This window comes from Columba livia, chromosome 3 (assembly GCF_036013475.1).
Source record: "Columba livia isolate bColLiv1 breed racing homer chromosome 3, bColLiv1.pat.W.v2, whole genome shotgun sequence".
In the NCBI taxonomy this organism is placed as follows: Eukaryota; Metazoa; Chordata; class Aves; order Columbiformes; family Columbidae; genus Columba; species Columba livia.
Genome location: NC_088604.1, coordinates 599127 through 615796, shown reverse-complemented (window position 1 = coordinate 615796; position 16670 = coordinate 599127). Strand labels below are relative to the sequence as shown.

The window sequence follows — 16670 nt, the reverse complement described above, 5'->3', positions numbered from 1 at the left end:
CAGAAACCAACCGGTCTGTCCGTCCAGCACACGTGACTGTGCAAACCTGTTCTGCTCTGGCTCACGCGGTCACTGTCACCGCTCGGCGCCACCTGCGCTCGTGTGATCTCCGCACCACTTTCCGGGAGGGCCCGTAACGCCCGACTCGAGCGGTTCCTTGTCCCTTTCCCTTCCTATCGAGGTCTGGCTAAGACTCAGCAGCTAAATGGAGATGTTCCTACAAGAGCCTGCTATTCTGGCACCTCGCTGCGTTCAGCTGTGGAAACCAGAACTGCGCTATTGCTACGTGGTCTTTTTTTGAACACAGGTAAACACTGTGGTTTGTGGACCGGGTACAACAGAGGAAGCTGCTGGGAGCATTCCTCCCGGCCCCGTTTGCTCCTGCGCTGCTGGGGACGCTGGCACGGCTGCACGGTTCTGTTATCCGCAGCTCTGCCGCTTCCAGCGAGAACTCCCTGTCGCACTCAGCCCCGGGCTTCTGCACAATCCTCTGAGCTCCCACCCAGATCTTTTACCAGATGCACGTGTACAGGGGAGACCTGGAGCCAGCGGCTTCCCCTTAGCAAACAGTTGAGCTTTTACACCTTGGCATCAAATATTTCCATCACTCTAATAAGCAGGTAAGGCAATTACCAGTGTAACCAGAGCTGAGAGCGCATTTCTGTGCGAGCACCGGCCGCACGGCCCCGCGTCGGGGCGTCTCTCCAGGTCTCTCACCTTGAGCGGGGGCACGCGCGGCCCGGCGGTGCCGGCGGCGGGAAAGGGCTGCGGCTGGCTGCGAAACGCCGGCGCCGGCTGGCAGCTCTCCGAGACACGCGGCTTCTTCTCAGGAGTGCTCAGAGCGTCCTCGCAGCTCTCTGCCTTCCTCTTAGGGGCCTCAACGCTGACCTCCATGTCCTCACTGCCGGGGGACGCCTTCTCCGGTGCTTCTGGACTTTTCACATTCGCTGCCGCTTCACCCGCGCCGGGGCTCTTTGGTTTGGTCGGAGCCGAAGCTGAGGTGCTGCCCGGCTCCATGGCTGGCGCTGCCTGGGCTGCCACGTGCCTTCTGTCTTCTTCTGCCTTCTGGCCACCGGCCACCGGGGGTTTCTCTTGAATGGCTTCTCCTTGGACCTTCTCTTGCCCAGGGCCAGCATGGCCGTTGGGCTTTGCTGCGCTCCCAGCCGGGGACCCCGAGGCACCCGCGGCTCTGGCTGCTCTGGGCTGCGGGTCCTCCCCGCTCTCCTCTGCTCCTCCTCTGGTGGCTGCTGCTTCCTGAGCCACCGGTGCTTTAGGCTCTGTGGGTGCAGCCGTCTCCCCGCGGGCTGGTGCCGGTGCCGGTGCCAGGGCCGGTGCCGGTGAGGCCGTCATGCATTTGGGCTGCTCAGCTGCGGGATGTTCGGGCTCCAGCTCGGCAGGGCTGGTGTTTGCTGTCAGTCTCTTGGACTCTTCGGGACTTAGTCCAGAACTGTCAATAAAGCCAGAATTTTTATTTTGTAAAACATTATTGCAAAAAACATACTGTCTTCATGAGAACTGAGAGAGGGTTCTATGTACCACACCCAAACCAAATGTCTCACACACCTAATTCTACACCATGATCTTTGAAAACCTTCCGTGCTGTTAGTACCTCCACGTGAAACACAATTTAATCGTAAAGTTTGAAACAAGCTAAATGAGACACATGGAACACAGGTTCACTCCAGTCCTCCGACTGGATACGAATTTCCCAGGTTGCAAACCACACAAATTGGGCCAACAGTCAATATTCCCTTTAGGAGCCACCAGGACGTGTCTGTGCAACACGGACACCCCGCACAGCCAGCACTGTGACACGTGCAGACAGGGTGACATGTGCAGACAGGGAGACCAACAAGTGTCCCCAGGAACACCGAGAGGTGTCTCCAGGAACACGGCTGGTGCCAGAACCGCTGCCAGCCTTGAGCTCAGCGCCCACGCTGCTGCCCAGAGCAGGGCCCGTGTTACTCATCTTGATTTGGGAAAGAAAAGAACAAGCTGGGAATCTAATTCCCAGAGTGACGTCTGCTGTAGGACTGACATCATCCACCCCTCTTAACCGATTATCAAATCTGCTTTTTTGCCCAAACATGAACCCACAGAGTCTGACGAAGCCAGACTGATGAACCTACAGGGCTGATTTCTACCAGACAAGCTCTTAGGAGCCAGAGAGAACTGAAGTTCAGCGTTGAGCATGTCACCTCAACGCTGTGCTGTTGTCCCCTGTGCCCCTAAAGCTTCAAGCCTGTGACTGTCACCTTGCAGCTGCCACCAGCGAGCTCCAGGTGTTCCCATGCTGGTTTCAGCACTGGAGAAGCGGGTGAGGTACCACGCACAGCTCTTGGGTAACGCCTGCAGGGCCCTGCGCTCCGGCCCCGTGTCCCTTCGCGTGGCACCGCAGCTCCACACACACACACACACGTACACACACACACAGACCCGTGTACACACACACACGTGTACATACACACATGTACACACACACACACACGGGCACACACCCCCCCACACCAGCCAGAGCCCCAGCTGTCAGACCACAGAATGATAAAACCAGGGCCTGAAATAGTCCAAATGCTTGAGAGAGTGAAAACATCACAGCTGAAAGGGAGTGAAATGGGCTGAGAGCCCAAGGACGAGCGGAGCAGTTAACTGCCGGGACGCAGGGTAACCAAGTCCCTATTAGTTATTTATATGTGTCCGTTCAAGTTTCTTAGTATATATATTTGCACAGAAACCTGAACTCCTCTACAGAGAGGGATGGGAAAATGTTGAAGCACAAAGGAAACAGCCGAACGAGAGGCTGGCAGACGCGGGAGCTCAACCCAGGCTGTGTCTGACGGAAGCTGCGGGAAGCGCAGGAGATTTTCGGCAGGAGGTGATGGCTGCAAGGGACGGGACGACACGCTCGGGCAGTGCAGCCCTTGTCTCTGGAACCCCGACACCGGCAGAACGTCCGGAGCGTCTCCAGGTGTCACAGGACGGGGTGGAGGAGGCGCGCATGGAAATCTAAAGGATGCTCTCACCAGAGGGAACCAGCACTGCCCACCCTGGGGAAAGGGTTAGAAACCATGACAGAGAACACATCGCTCTGACCGGGATCCCTCGGCACCTTCTCGGCTCCGTGGCAGCGGGATGGAGCCACAGACCTGCCCCAGCTTGCCGGACCGGGGAGGAGGAGTTTCTGGAGGGACAGCACACGACAAACGCAGCAGCAGCTACGTCTGGACAGGCAATGCTGGCAGTCTCACCTCTGACCGTAGTAGCTCTCGAAGAAATGCTCCTTCCACAGCTCCACCTTCTTTTCCTTTTCTATTTCTTGCCGTATTCTCAGCTGCATTTCTGGTGTGAACTCACCTGCAAAAGGCAACAAAGGATATCTTCAAAACTATGGATTTGAGGGCACAGGAGCCCTCAGGCTTGTGCTGTCTCCCAGGAGTCCCCTGCGCAGCGGGTGACACCGCAGCCCTGCCCACGGGACTCGGCGTTTCTCCCGAGCCGCAGGAGCTGCTCTGCCACCCGCTCCTCGCGCCGCACGGGCAACAGCTTCATGTGTCACTGTCACAAACCACAGAACTGGGCTGGCTGGAAAACACCTTCGATCATCGAGTCCACCTGTTAACCTCACACTGTCACAGGTCCCTTCCCCGTCAGTGTCCACTCTGGTGTCAACAGATGCTTTCTGTGAAATAGCGCTTATTAAATGAATACAAATCTGCACTCAGGACATACATCGTAGGTGTGCACACACTACACAAGTGCCATTTCCCAAAGGAGCTGAAGATATTACTAAGGAAATGGTAAAGAAATCATAGAATCATTTTGTTTGGAAAGGCCCCTCAAGATCATGGAGTCCACCCGTTCCCCAGCCCTGGCACTGCCCCATGTCCCGAGAACCTCATCCTGTCTGTCCAACCCTCCTTCCTTCTAAGAAGCATTCAAGAGAAAGCACCAACTGATGGTGGTCAAAACCAGGAGCGGTTTTAACAACGGAGCAGCTCCGACCGCTGAGCACAGACACCCGGCACCCACACGACATGAAGGGCTAGCCCTCCACAACAGGAGGCGTTTGCTGTGGAAAAGCCGCTGAGAGTCAATCACTGGGGCATGGGGAAATGGTAATTCCTTCTTCAAGTGACTCCTGAAGGGCAGACGAACAAGAACATGTGCCCAGGTGACTTGGCTGGTGACAGAGTGTGTTACTCTGGGAATATAATTTCTCTCCTGAGCTCAGCAGTGGGCTATATTGAGCTACCCCAACTTGAGAACAACAGCTTTCCTGCCATTTCAGCAGGATTCTAAGTGCATTTTTCCTTCTTTTCTCATTTCTTCCAGAGACTTGCTCGTTCTTCCACATGTTAAGTTCAAAAGACAATTCCTTACCGCAGCCCTCTCTGTGTTCACGAGATTAGATAGTTCTAAATCGCATTTAGTCTCACGGCCGTACTGATTACTGCCCAGTAACTCACTGCAGCGCTCCAACCTGCACACCAAGTCTGTTTGACACGTTCCCCGAGCACTGAGCAGCCCAACGCTTTCCAGTGGTTTGCTCCGCCGTCTGGGGCAGTTTTACCTTCTGACAGCCTCTCCTTCCAGCCCTGGGCGGCCGACGTGAAGAACTCGTTGTTGAGCGCGGAGCCATTCAGCTTCATCAGACCATCCGCCCCGACCTGCAACACGCAGCAAAGAGAAAGGTATTAACGGGCTGGGAAGATGAATGTCACATGTTGTCACATGGGATCTGAAAATGAGCGAGAGTCCCGACATCACCACAAATCCCTCTGGGATCTGCCTTTAACCCCCTCAGAAGAAAACAAACAGCCTTGTTAAGCCTGTGCTTAAGCCAAGTCTGGGATCCAGGAGGCCATGGTAAGTTTTCCTCATCAGAGAATCGGAGAATCATTTTGGTTGGAAAAGACCTTTAAGATCATCAGGACCAACCGTTAACCTCACGCTGTCACGGCCACCACTGCCCCATGTCCTGAGAACCTCATCTCCTGTCCAACCCTCCAGGGCTGGTGACTCCAGCACTGCCCTGGGCAGCCTGTTCCAACGCCCCACAGCCCTTTGGGAAGATGTTATTCCTGATACTCAGCCCAGTTCTCCAGCGTCCTGCTGCTGCACAAACACGCGAGAGCAGCGGCCGGCCTGGATGGCAAGGGGAGCTCAGGAACGGCACCGCACGGGCTCGGAAAGCTGCAAAGCAACGGCGAGACACCACCTGAGCCACCAGCCGGAGCAGCAGCAGTCGGGAAAAGCACGTGAAGGAAAAGGAAGGACAGAAAAGGTAGCATAGAAAAGTAACTTGGAAATGTCTATGGCCATATTCGTGCCCGATTCAGGACAAACGAAGCTCAAAATCCATTTAGTCTTCAAGCGCTGGTTCACCAAAGAGGGCACTCAAGCTGCAGGGTTGGGCACAAACAAGAAAGCGTGAGGCTCGGAGCAGAACGTAGCGTGGGGGAAATGACAACCAGGGTGATGAAACACGGATGAGGTTTGCTGTGCTCTTTATCTCTTTATCCCACAGAAGTCGATGTGGAATTTCACTACCAGAAACACAAACACATGCATATCATTCAGAAAGTCACAAAAATGTGCAGTGGGCAAAACTGCTGTGCTTCATTTCAGCCATAAATAATAAATCTGAACAAACAAGCAAACTCCAGCTGCTCAGACACAGGATCCATCCGATTCCACGGGGAGATCTGCACAGCGAATGCTCAGCGGTGCAGGGTTTGTAAGAGAAACACCACCGCTTCTCCCAAAGCAGCATTTGTCAGGCAGTAATCCAAATGGTGGAAGCAGCTCCCAGGAGGTTTGTCAGGTGAGGTTTACCGAGAGATCTCTAGGGTTTAGGTTAGGAGCGGCCGTTATGGGGACATACAAAACCAGAGATTTCTTTTTTAGTCCAAATCTCTACTGATGGGCTACAGGGCGCAGAATCCACCGCTCATCAGTGCTGCCCGCTCGCTGTGCCAGGGGCAGAACCGGGGACAGAACTGGGGACGGAACTGCCGCAGAGTCCGGGGACAGAACCGGGGACAGAACTGGGGACAGAACTGGGGACAGAACTGGGGACAGAACTGCCGCAGAGTGTGGGGACAGAACCGGGGACAGAACTGGGGACAGAACTGCCGCAGAGTGTGGGGACAGAACTGGGGACAGAACTGGGGACAGAACTGCCGCAGAGTGTGGGGACAGAACCGGGGACAGAACTGGGGACAGAACTGGGGACAGAACTGCCGCAGAGTGTGGGGACAGAACCGGGGACAGAACTGGGGACAGAACTGCCGCAGAGTGTGGGGACAGAACCGGGGACAGAACTGGGGACAGAACTGCCGCAGAGTGCGGGGACAGAACCGGGGACAGAACCGGGGACAGAACTGCCGCAGAGTGTGGGGACAGAACCGGGGACAGAACTGGGGACAGAACTGCCGCAGAGTGTGGGGACAGAACCGGGGACAGAACTGGGGACAGAACTGCCGCAGAGTGTGGGGACAGAACCGGGGACAGAACTGGGGACAGAACTGCCGCAGAGTGTGGGGACAGAACCGGGGACAGAACCGGGGACAGAACTGCCGCAGAGTGTGGGGACAGAACCGGGGACAGAACCGGGGACAGAACTGCCGCAGAGTGCGGGGACAGAACCGGGGACAGAACCGGGGACAGAACTGCCGCATAGTGCGGGGACAGAACCGGGGACAGAACTGGGGACAGAACTGCCGCAGAGTGCGGGGACAGAACCGGGGACAGAACCGGGGACAGAACTGCCGCATAGTGCGGGGACAGAACCGGGGACAGAACCGGGGACAGAACTGCCGCAGAGTGCGGGGACAGAACCGGGGACAGAACCGGGGACAGAACTGCCGCAGAGTGCGGGGACACAACTGGGGACAGAAGCAGCACAGCGTGTTGGGGACAGAACTGGGATCAGAACTGGGGCCAGACCAGGGACAGAACTGGGGCCAGAACTGGGGCCAGACCGGGGACAGAACCAGCGCAGGGTGCAGGTCCGGCAGAGAGCCGCCTCCTGTGCTCCGCAGCAGCAGCAGCGGTGCCAGCTCAGGTCAGTCACCGCCCAGCACACCGCCAGAACCGGGGCCTTTCCCAACCGGCACGCCCAACGCCTTCAGCTCTTCTCCTCCCGACCACGGCAAAGCGCGATGTTTTTTAAAGCACGCATCCCCACTTGATGTGGTGAGCTGCTCTAGAGATTTACTACAGCAAAATGTAAAATTTGTCCTCTGGTGCCAAGAAATAGTATTCAGTTAGTCCAAATTTGTTCTCAGTCCAGCACTCATTCAATGTCAGGACAATTAAACTTGGAAGTCAGGACAGAAGTGCCTTGCCATCTGCTGTGACGTTCTTGCCAGTAAACTCCAGCTGCAAACTCCATCACGTGTATTTTGACACATACCTAGTTATTACAAAGGCCACAGGACTTATAAAACAATTCCTTCAAATATTTATTGGCTTGGCCTTGGACTAACAAGTCCCTGATGAATGCTGATTGAAGATTAGAATCGAAGAGACAACACAAAATGTCAGAACTCCTCCCAACTCCAAAGGAGCAGGATGTGTTTGCAAAGCCTCCCTGTGCCGTGGAGCCCGGTGCTGCTGCCAGGCCTGACACGCTACCGACGCTTGGGGAGAACCAGAGGAGCAGCGCCGAGGTGGAGGTGACTGCACGGAACAGGACGCCCGTGCTGGAAGCATCTGCGTCTGACCCGTGTCCCAGCACAGTCCATAGTGAGGAGTCAACTGAGTGCCGGGAGGGACTCGGTTCATCTCGTCCTGAAGCCGACACCTGGATCTGGGCACAGGCTCTTGGACCAACTGGGTTTTCACTCCATGAGAGGAGCCCGGAGGCACCAGTTGAGACGCAGAGCCCTGCAGGCGACCAAGGTGTGTGAACACATCCAGCACTGACCCGAACAGCACACAGGAAGTATCTTCAAGGCACCTGCAGATCTGAGACAGGACACGCCAAACATTTCCACCTGGAGCGGCATCTTGAAGCCAGCTTTGATGTCTAAAGAACATTTCAAATGCCCGAGGCACATCGTCAAGGCGTCTGGATGAACAGCCCGCGGGCAGAATGCCAGGGTTCCGAACCCGCTGTGCTGGAGACACCACAACACACGGGAAGGTCCTTGTTCTAGATACAGCTCTTCTGGAACTGAGCACGAAGAGAATGAAATTCACTTCCTCAACTTAGTGCTTTTACCTCCTTTTACATGCCAGTGCAACATTTGTTCTTGTCTCTTAGTGTCCCCCCCGGTCTTCCGCCAGCTGCTGAAGGGAACTGCTGTACGGTGCGATTGCTTCAGGCTGCTCTTTCATGTGCCCCTTTGGCTGGAATTCATCCGATCCAGCTGAGCTGGAATAACTGGCTCTCCAACAGACGCTCTGAGCTGTTCCTTCAGCGCTGCAGGCCCAGTTCTTACCCCTCGTCACTCAGCTCATTGTTCCCGTTGTCACCGTTCAGTGAAGAGCTCGTGAAAACCTTCGCTGCTCCTCCTGTGCCACTCCCGGAGCGCATGAACTCATTCCTGCTTCTCTGCTTGCCCAGACTTGTCTCTTCACACACCAAAGGATCTTGGACAGACAAGCCACAAAAATGTACTGCCCTCAGGGCTGACCCTGCACGTTTGGAACCTTCTGTCTAGTGTGTGTCGGGACAGGACACGGGTGCTTTGGAGCAGGTCAGGTCTCCTCGGCAGTCTGGACACGCAATGTAAACTCACTCAGATTTCGCATTACCAAATCCCAACGTGGCAGCGGCTACACGAGGTCCAGAGGATCGAGAACACTGGAACCAAACGGCCGCGGCGGTTCAGGCGTTGGGTGGGGAGGCACCGGGCTGAAAGCTGCGGGGTTCATGCTGTACCGAGGAGTCTGGGGAGGACGGACAGGAGGATGGTGACAACACTGCGTCTCTGTCACTCCTGGCTGTGCCCAGGTCCAGCGTAACAGAAACGGGGCTCTCACCAGAGCCGGGAACACAGAGCTGCTCAAAGGGTTTATCAAACCGGAATCCTTCTTTTCTGGTAGCAGCAAATACCCGAATGAATTACCAAGGAATTTCCCCATTTTTTTTTACACTGTGCAGAGAAGGAAACGTCTAAGCCATGAGACACAAAGCCAGGACTGGGCTGGCGGCGCTGGCTGACGTACCTGCCGGTCCACCTCGGGCAGCAGCAGCAGCAGGCGCTGCTGGCACTCGGCGGGCAGCACCGAGAACGTGTGCTTGTTGATGAGCGCCCGCAGGTTGGTGTTCACCAGGATGGAGTCCGGAGTTTCCACGTCGATCTCCGCACACTTGGTCCTCTTCAGCTGCCCTGCAACGAACACAGCCGTCAGCAACGCCCGACCAGGGAGGTTACAGCCTCCCCGGCACGCACCGCACCCGAGGTTTTCAAAGCGCCGCCGCAGTCGTCCATCTCAAACCTGGACTCGAAACACACGTTTTACCTTTGCACATACACTTAAAAACCAAATGTGAGAGGCCCTTTCCAGCACAGAAGATGTCCATACCCAATCTATCGCATCCCATGTCGGTTCCCTTCTGTGGGAACCTGGCTGTCTGGGGACTGGTACGGAGGCTTTTTCAGAGGGTTCTAGAGCTGCTTTTAGCTCCATCAATTTGCTATTTTAAGCCTCCAGTTAAGGCCAGTTTGTGCCTCGGGATTTCTTTTTGGACTTTCCTACTTTGTTCTCAGCAAAAGCGTTTCAGAAAAATTCATCAGCTCATTGTGCTTGCGTAGAAACCACAACACCAGACAAACTGTAAACATGTGCAACTGTTCTCTCCTTCGCTGTGCTGGAAAGGCAACGTCCAACACGAGCCCTGACGCTGCAGCCAGCGCCAGGTGTGTGCTGCAGATTCAGAGAAGGATCATGCGGAAAGCATCTCTGCTTTATTTCCTTCGGGGGCATTCCCTGTCTGGTGCTGGCAAAACCCCATGTGTTTCAAAGCTGAGATTGAAGAGTGTTATTAGCAAAACGGGTGACATTTAGACAGACTGCTCGCCCTGGCTACAGGCATGACAGCAATTGTTTTTAAGGTAACGGTACCTAACGAAATAAATGTTTCATCAGAGGCAGTTTGCACTATTAGAAGTGACTCAGAAAATGGCTCAGCAGGTTTATAATCTACTGAAGTTACAGAATTTCCTCATTAGAGGGGACCAATGGAACGTGTCCCGACAACGCCCGTTTCCAGCAAACAAGGGCGATCTGGGGTGATCAGAGACCCAGCATGGGCTCAGGTCCCCGAGGTGCAGCCACCGGGGTGAGTGAGAGAAACCGCAGCGGGCGGGGAGGCTGAGACCCAACCCCCAGGAATCAGAAGGGTCTGAAGGATGAAGATCTGGGAAGGAATTCCTCTTTTCTTTTTAATGTTTATCAAAGTGTCTTAAGCACATCACAAAGCCTGCTAAATAATGCAAGTCCTTTTTTGCTTCTCAAACAGCAAGCTGCAAATTCACAGGTAGGAACCCCTGATAAGAAATAAGAAGAGGCTCATTTGCATCTTTGCATATGTAGGGTTTAAATTGTTTATCCTAATTCACCCTGCATACTAGGCAGTACCTTCCAGAGTTGTCCAGAAGCCACTTTTGCAATGGAATTCATGACACATTTTACTCAATTTTGCTGCTTAGGCTTTTGTTTGTTATCAGAGCAACCAAATCTCTGTAAGCAGAACAACTCTCTTACTTGCATGGAGCCTGTCGGATCTCTGGAACGGCTTCTTGCCCAGCCCTGGCAAGGAGTTTTCCAGCTTCACAGAGGGAGAGGAGCTGGAGGTGGAGTTGTGAGGGCTGCTCGACCGCCCATCCGACTGCTTTCCGTCCCAAGCTGCGCAGGAAATGGAGACGGTTAAACACAGGGATGGACACGGAAATCTGACAAGACACATCTGCTTGGACTGGAAGAAAGGTTAACGCGCGGATCCCCATCCCGTGCTCTGGGACACTGACAGTCCTTCACTGCGGCAGCAGCGGTGACACTGCGGTGGTGACACTGCCTCCAAGGGACCAACAGCCATTTCGCTCATGCTTTGAGTCTGTTCCCCAGTTAGTCCCATCTTATTTCCAGCAATGGTCTTGTTAAACCTCCCTTTCAGAGGCAGCTTTAGTTTCTGTTAAGAGTTCACCGTCAGAAAAAATCTCTTCAGACTTTCTGTGTGCTTTCTAAATTTGAACCTACTATTGTCGCCCCTGTTCTTTTAGACCACCCTCGGTAATTCCTCCTCCTCTTTCAAATACTCCAGAGACATTTCCACGTCCTCCCCCAAAGTCACCCCTTAGCCAAACTAGACAGATTTCAGCACCACGATTTCTCCGTACGAATCACCGCCACCCACGTCTCTTTTGTACGGCGGTGTTCCCCTGTCTCCTCGCCCCCTCTGCTGCACTCAGATGAACGAGAACATGAGCTGCTCTTCCCTCTGTTCTCCTTGGGTTTAGCGTGACCACAGGTACTCACTCAGGTATGGAAAGGCTCTGGAGTCCCAGCCCTCAAAAGAGAAACTCCGCCGTACACGTGATGGAGTCACAAACCAGCCGAATGCTGGCTCTGATTAACGACTGGCACTAATCACTTCCTTCGTCCAGTCCGTGCCAGCTTTGTCCTCCATCTGCCTCCCTTGCTCTGCCTGGTTCCTTCTCCTTCTTGCCCTGGCAGTTCCACTTCGGAGCAAACGCATTCCTGAAGCGTGCAATTACTGCCTGCCTTTGTCACAGTATCGCTCGCTCTCCGCTTGTATGTTTAATTTACTTTTCCACCTCAATATATCCCGCTGTCCAGCTGTGAGCTGTTTCCATCGCTCTCACACAGGCAGGAGGGGAAAAGGACTCCCTGGGTGCTGACAAAACCATACGAACACCGCTCATGATGCAGCTTTTACAGAGACCACTGTCCAGCCTAGCTGGGGCTGTATAAACACACACTGTTCCTGTCCTAAACCAGACGAACAAGCCACAGCCAAAGCCAGGGAGCACGGTTTCCTGAAAGCACCCATGAAATGAGCTCCATCCGTCATTTCCTTCCGTCCCACACAACCTCTCAGGCAGCAGAGCTCCCCGGGCTGGGCGATGGTCTGGGGAGACATCGGCTCTTTGGGGAGGACGGGCCAAGAAAGTCGTCTCTACCAACACCAGCCCACGGGACCGCATGAGCTGAACCCAAGGTCCTGGGGAGCCCACCCGTCCTTACAAAGCCTCTCTCTACCAGCTCACAGAACCACGCAGTGTCAGGGGTTGGAGAGCCCTGGAAAGCTCATCCAGTGCAATCCCCCCATGGAGCAGGAACACCCAGATGAGGTTACACAGGAAGGTGTCCAGGCGGGTTGGAATGTCTGCACAGAAGGAGACTCCACAACCCCCTGGGCAGCCTGGGCCAGGCTCTGCCACCCTCACCCCAACAAGTTTCTTCTCCTCTTGCAGTGGAACCTCCTGTGTTCCAGTTTGCACCCATTGCCCCTTGTCCTGTCCCTGGTTGTCACCAGAAGAGCCTGGCTCCATCCTCCTGACACTCCCCCTTTCCATATTGATCCCCAGGAATGAGTCCCCCCTCAGTCTCCTCTTGTCCAGCTCCAGAGCCCCAGCTCCCTCAGCCTTTCCTCACACGGGAGATGCTCCACTCCACTCCACTCCACTCCACTCCACTCCACTCCACTCCACTCCACTCCAGAAATGAAGATTGTGGGAGATTCTTTAGAACAAAGAAAGGCCAACATTGCACCCCAAAGGGCACAAGCACATCTTAGGGCTGAAATTCAAACAATCAGGAAGATATTGACCTTTTTCCTCTTACCCTTTTTGAAAGGGTCTGAACTACGAAGCTGGCTGGGAATATCAGGAAATCTCATCAGCTCGTCAGTCCCTACTCTGCTGTTAAGCGATGCACCGAGTCCCACGACAAACGTGCCTGTTCCGTAACCCTGCGTATGCCTGACCAGATGTTACCAGATACATTCCAGCAGTAAATAACCGGCAAGCCTGGACAGGCTGGTCTCGTTTGGGTTCAGATTTGTTTAGAGCTCTTTGGAAAGGGAGAATAACAAACACACTAAAACACAGAAAGAATTTTATACTAAAGCAAATCAGCATGAGATGAGGAAACATCTCCCGTTACGTGAAAGGTGGTAGAGAAAGGAAATCAAATAACCTGCACTGTGTCCATGGCCAGGAAATCTCAGGTTTAAACCCAAGGAAGCAAGAAAAGATTCTGATTAGAGACAAAGAAAAACATGGTAAGGCTGAAGCTAATAAAGCAGGAGGGGCAAGACTTGCTGGGAGTTTTTGGTCTTTGCATCAACAGCATCTCTTGGAACAGACGGAGGAAAACACCCAGTTTCTGCTGGCTCTGACATTTCCCAACCTGACCACTGCATTTCAGCCAGACATTCACATCATTCCGTGAAGAATAACCAAGAGCAACGTCTTTTTCATGCCGATACTGTCCTATTGCTGTCGTACAGTCCTCTGGCTGCTTCCACACCAGCAAACAGCCAGGTGACATGGGGTACCCCCCTAGCCCCGAGAACAGGGGCCCAATGCGGCCGCGGCCACGTCCTGGTGCTTTCCGTGTCACGGCGGGGTTGGCCACGTTCAGATCACTCACAGGGAACCACATCTGGCCGGGGCTGGACACGGGCCATGCCGAGGGATTTCGCAGAACAGACTGACCGAGGGCCACTTCTTGTACCCGGCCCCACGGCAATGGGTAACTCAGCAGAGACGCAGCCCTGCTCCCCCCACACGCCGCTGCTCCTCGTCTGAGCGCGGGCTCGAGGGCTGAAGGACCGGCTGCTCAGAATGGGGAGGAGCTGTGGCGCGGGAAACAGTTCGGTAAGGTAACGGTTCCATACTACCCATCTTTACCAAAAAGTCATTTTTAAGAAGATTGAAAATAGCTGAGGATTTGGGATCGGAGGTGTAATTCATTGTGATCTGACTGCTTTCTCTCTCTTTGTGTGGGTGTCACAACCGCCAGCCTCAGCTGCTCCATCCGCAAGAGAACACCCGACAGGAGCCCTTCAGAGCGAGGTTCCGGCTGCGTCTTCCTCGTCTTCCTCAACACTAACATCTTCATGAGCATCGTCCTCCTGAGATGAACCAGGACCAGTCGAGTACATCAAGGGTGGATGATGGAAAAGAGGGTAATTGCCGAGAGGGAGGGAATTTCCATCTCAGAAGTGTCTGAGTTTGACAGATAGTGCAGCATTTCACCCACCGTAATTAGTGCAGCAGATGGGCAATAAGAGCGTCGGAAGTAGACGCAGCTTCACCAGACGGGGCCTGTGCGTGTTGCAGGGGAACAGGAGCGGGGTCAGCACTGCGAAGCGGAGGAGGAGGTCATTGCTTTCTGGAAGCCAGGCCGCTTTTCCTCTTGTACGCAACAGCACTGCTCTGGCTCCAAACCACGTGTACCGACCCTGCCTGCCAAAATCCCGTGTCCTTCTCAGGTGCCAACAGCCCCCTCCCCGTTACAGCGGCACGCGGACGTAGTGACAAAGAACGGCTGAGTGAAAAAAGAATGCAATTCCCTGTACAGAAACGTGGAGTGATGTACAAAAAGAACTCCCCTAACCTTAAGACGTAGTGTTGGGCCCTAAAATAGGAAATGACAACTCGGGAAAGAGTCTTGGAATCTCAACAGTTGTAGGAAAACGCCTGCTTTTGGTGGGGTCAACAAAAGCAAAGTGAACATTAGGAACTGTTAAGAAAAGATGAACAAAATATAATGGTAGAATGCCAGGTTGGAAGTGATCTCAAGGATCACCCGGCCCAACCTTCTTTGGCAAAGCCTGGTCTAGCCAAGCTGGCTCAGCCCTGTCCAGCTGAATCTTCAATGTGTCCCATGTTGGGAAATCCACAGTTTCCCTGGGGAGATTATTCCAGTGGCTGATTATTCTCATCATGACAAATTTTCCTTTGGTACACAGAACACCAAAATGATGCTAAACAGATTCAGAATGCACCTGCACCCTGAATATCATGTACAGTTTTCATTCTTGACTGCAAAAATAACAGAGCTTTCCACATGAGGAATGAGATCGTACGGTACTGCTCTTCAGACTGAAACAGAGATGTGTACAGAAGCCACAAGCGGCAAAATTGTTGAACAAACACTAGTTGTTCATCGCCTGTTTGATAATTAGAAGGACACAAATAGAAGCAGAAGGAGCCCGGCTCAAACCAAACAAAACCGAGTAGTTTTTACAGTGTGGCGTCTGCCACAAGGCACCAACAAAGTCAACTTGCCCACTCCCCAGGTCAGGCAAACCCACTGAAGAACATCCCACCGGCCCAAGCGATCCTGAGCCCCTCCTGCTTGGGAGGTCCCTGAGCGCTTCTACACTCCTACTCCGCTTTTACAGCCTCCCAACGCACGGGCTGCGGCAGCGCTGGACAGTGTGCCCGATGTCACAGCCCTGCTGCTCTGTTTCCTGCCACAACCACGATCCAAAGCAAACTGGTGTTCGCTGACCTGGGAGACGGTACAAGAGCCGCTCCTGGTAACGGTTTCAGATTGATAAAATAACAATGGTGTCAGCCCACACAGTCATTTACCTGTATGACACAAAAATCAGTCCGTACAAACATGGAGCTTTGTTCAGCTTGGAGGAGACTGAGAGGAGAGCTCATTGTGGTGACAGCTTCCTCACAAGGGAGCAGGCGCCAAACTCTTCTCTTTAGTGACCAGTGACAGAGCCCAGGGAACGGCAGCAGATGTGCCGGGGGGGTCAGTGGGACATGAGGAAAAGGTTCTTCCCCAGAGGTGCTGGACACTGAACAGGCTCCCCAGGGAGGTGTCACGGCCCCAACCTGACAGTGTTCAACAAGAGACTGGACACCGTCCTCAGACACACGGGGTGACCTGTGGGGTGTCCTGTGCAGGGACAGGAGTTGGACTCCATGATCCTGTGGGTCCCTCCAGCTCAGGACACTCTGTGGTTCTGTGAAGGCTTTCAGGGCAGAACACACATCTTGGGAACAAGACATGAAACTACACTGCAGGGTGAGACGCCCCTTTGGAAAAAAAGAAGTACTAAGAAAAGCACCACCTAATTTGCTTTGCCATGGGAAGTACCTGACCACAGCGTGCAGGCACCTCCCGGGGAAGTCATTTATCACAGAAAAGCTTTGTAACCAGACAATGGCACAACAAGACCTCTTCAGGATCTATTCTTAACTGATTGCTTTCCTAATAAGATCAAAGCTGGGAAAACAGAAGCTAGACTCTTTCAGAAACAAAAAGAACACGGTGGGAAAAGAGCGCTTTCTTCTCTCATCCCCTAAGAACAAAAACGGGTGGGTTGAAGAGAACGACAGGCCAAGCAAGCACAGGAGCCTCACCGCACGTACCAGATTTTGCGGGTGCGGAGTCAGCGGCCGCCTTGACGGCCTTGAGCAGGGCGTGCTGGCTGGTGGGCATGGCGGCGCGGCATTGCTGCTGCTGCTGCTGCTGCTGCTGCTGCTGCTGCTTCTGCTGCTTCTGCTGCTGCTGCTTCTGCTGCTGCTTCAGGGCCTGCGCAGGAGACAGGACAACGTGACCAAGGGAAGTGCAAAATACCCTCAGCAATCATTAGCACACAGAACAAACCGCTTGTTGTACGGCAACCGATAGTTGGGTTCTGATTCTAACTATGTCAAAAGTTCAAA

At 53.9% G+C, this 16670-nt stretch overlaps 1 protein-coding gene across 2 annotated transcripts in view; it reads right to left on the bottom strand.

The window, feature by feature from the left end:
- ASXL2 (ASXL transcriptional regulator 2) overlaps positions 1 to 16670 on the bottom strand; it is a 101334-nt gene that overhangs the window by 7832 nt on the left and 76832 nt on the right. For both annotated transcript variants that reach the window (XM_065055405.1, XM_065055406.1), the window contains 6 exons: positions 16374 to 16536; positions 10717 to 10857; positions 9175 to 9338; positions 4568 to 4664; positions 3246 to 3351; positions 718 to 1447 (listed from right to left, as the gene is read on the bottom strand). In XM_065055405.1, coding sequence (XP_064911477.1) covers positions 718 to 1447; positions 3246 to 3351; positions 4568 to 4664; positions 9175 to 9338; positions 10717 to 10857; positions 16374 to 16536 — 1401 coding nt within the window. The remainder of the gene's footprint in view (positions 1 to 717; positions 1448 to 3245; positions 3352 to 4567; positions 4665 to 9174; positions 9339 to 10716; positions 10858 to 16373; positions 16537 to 16670) is intronic.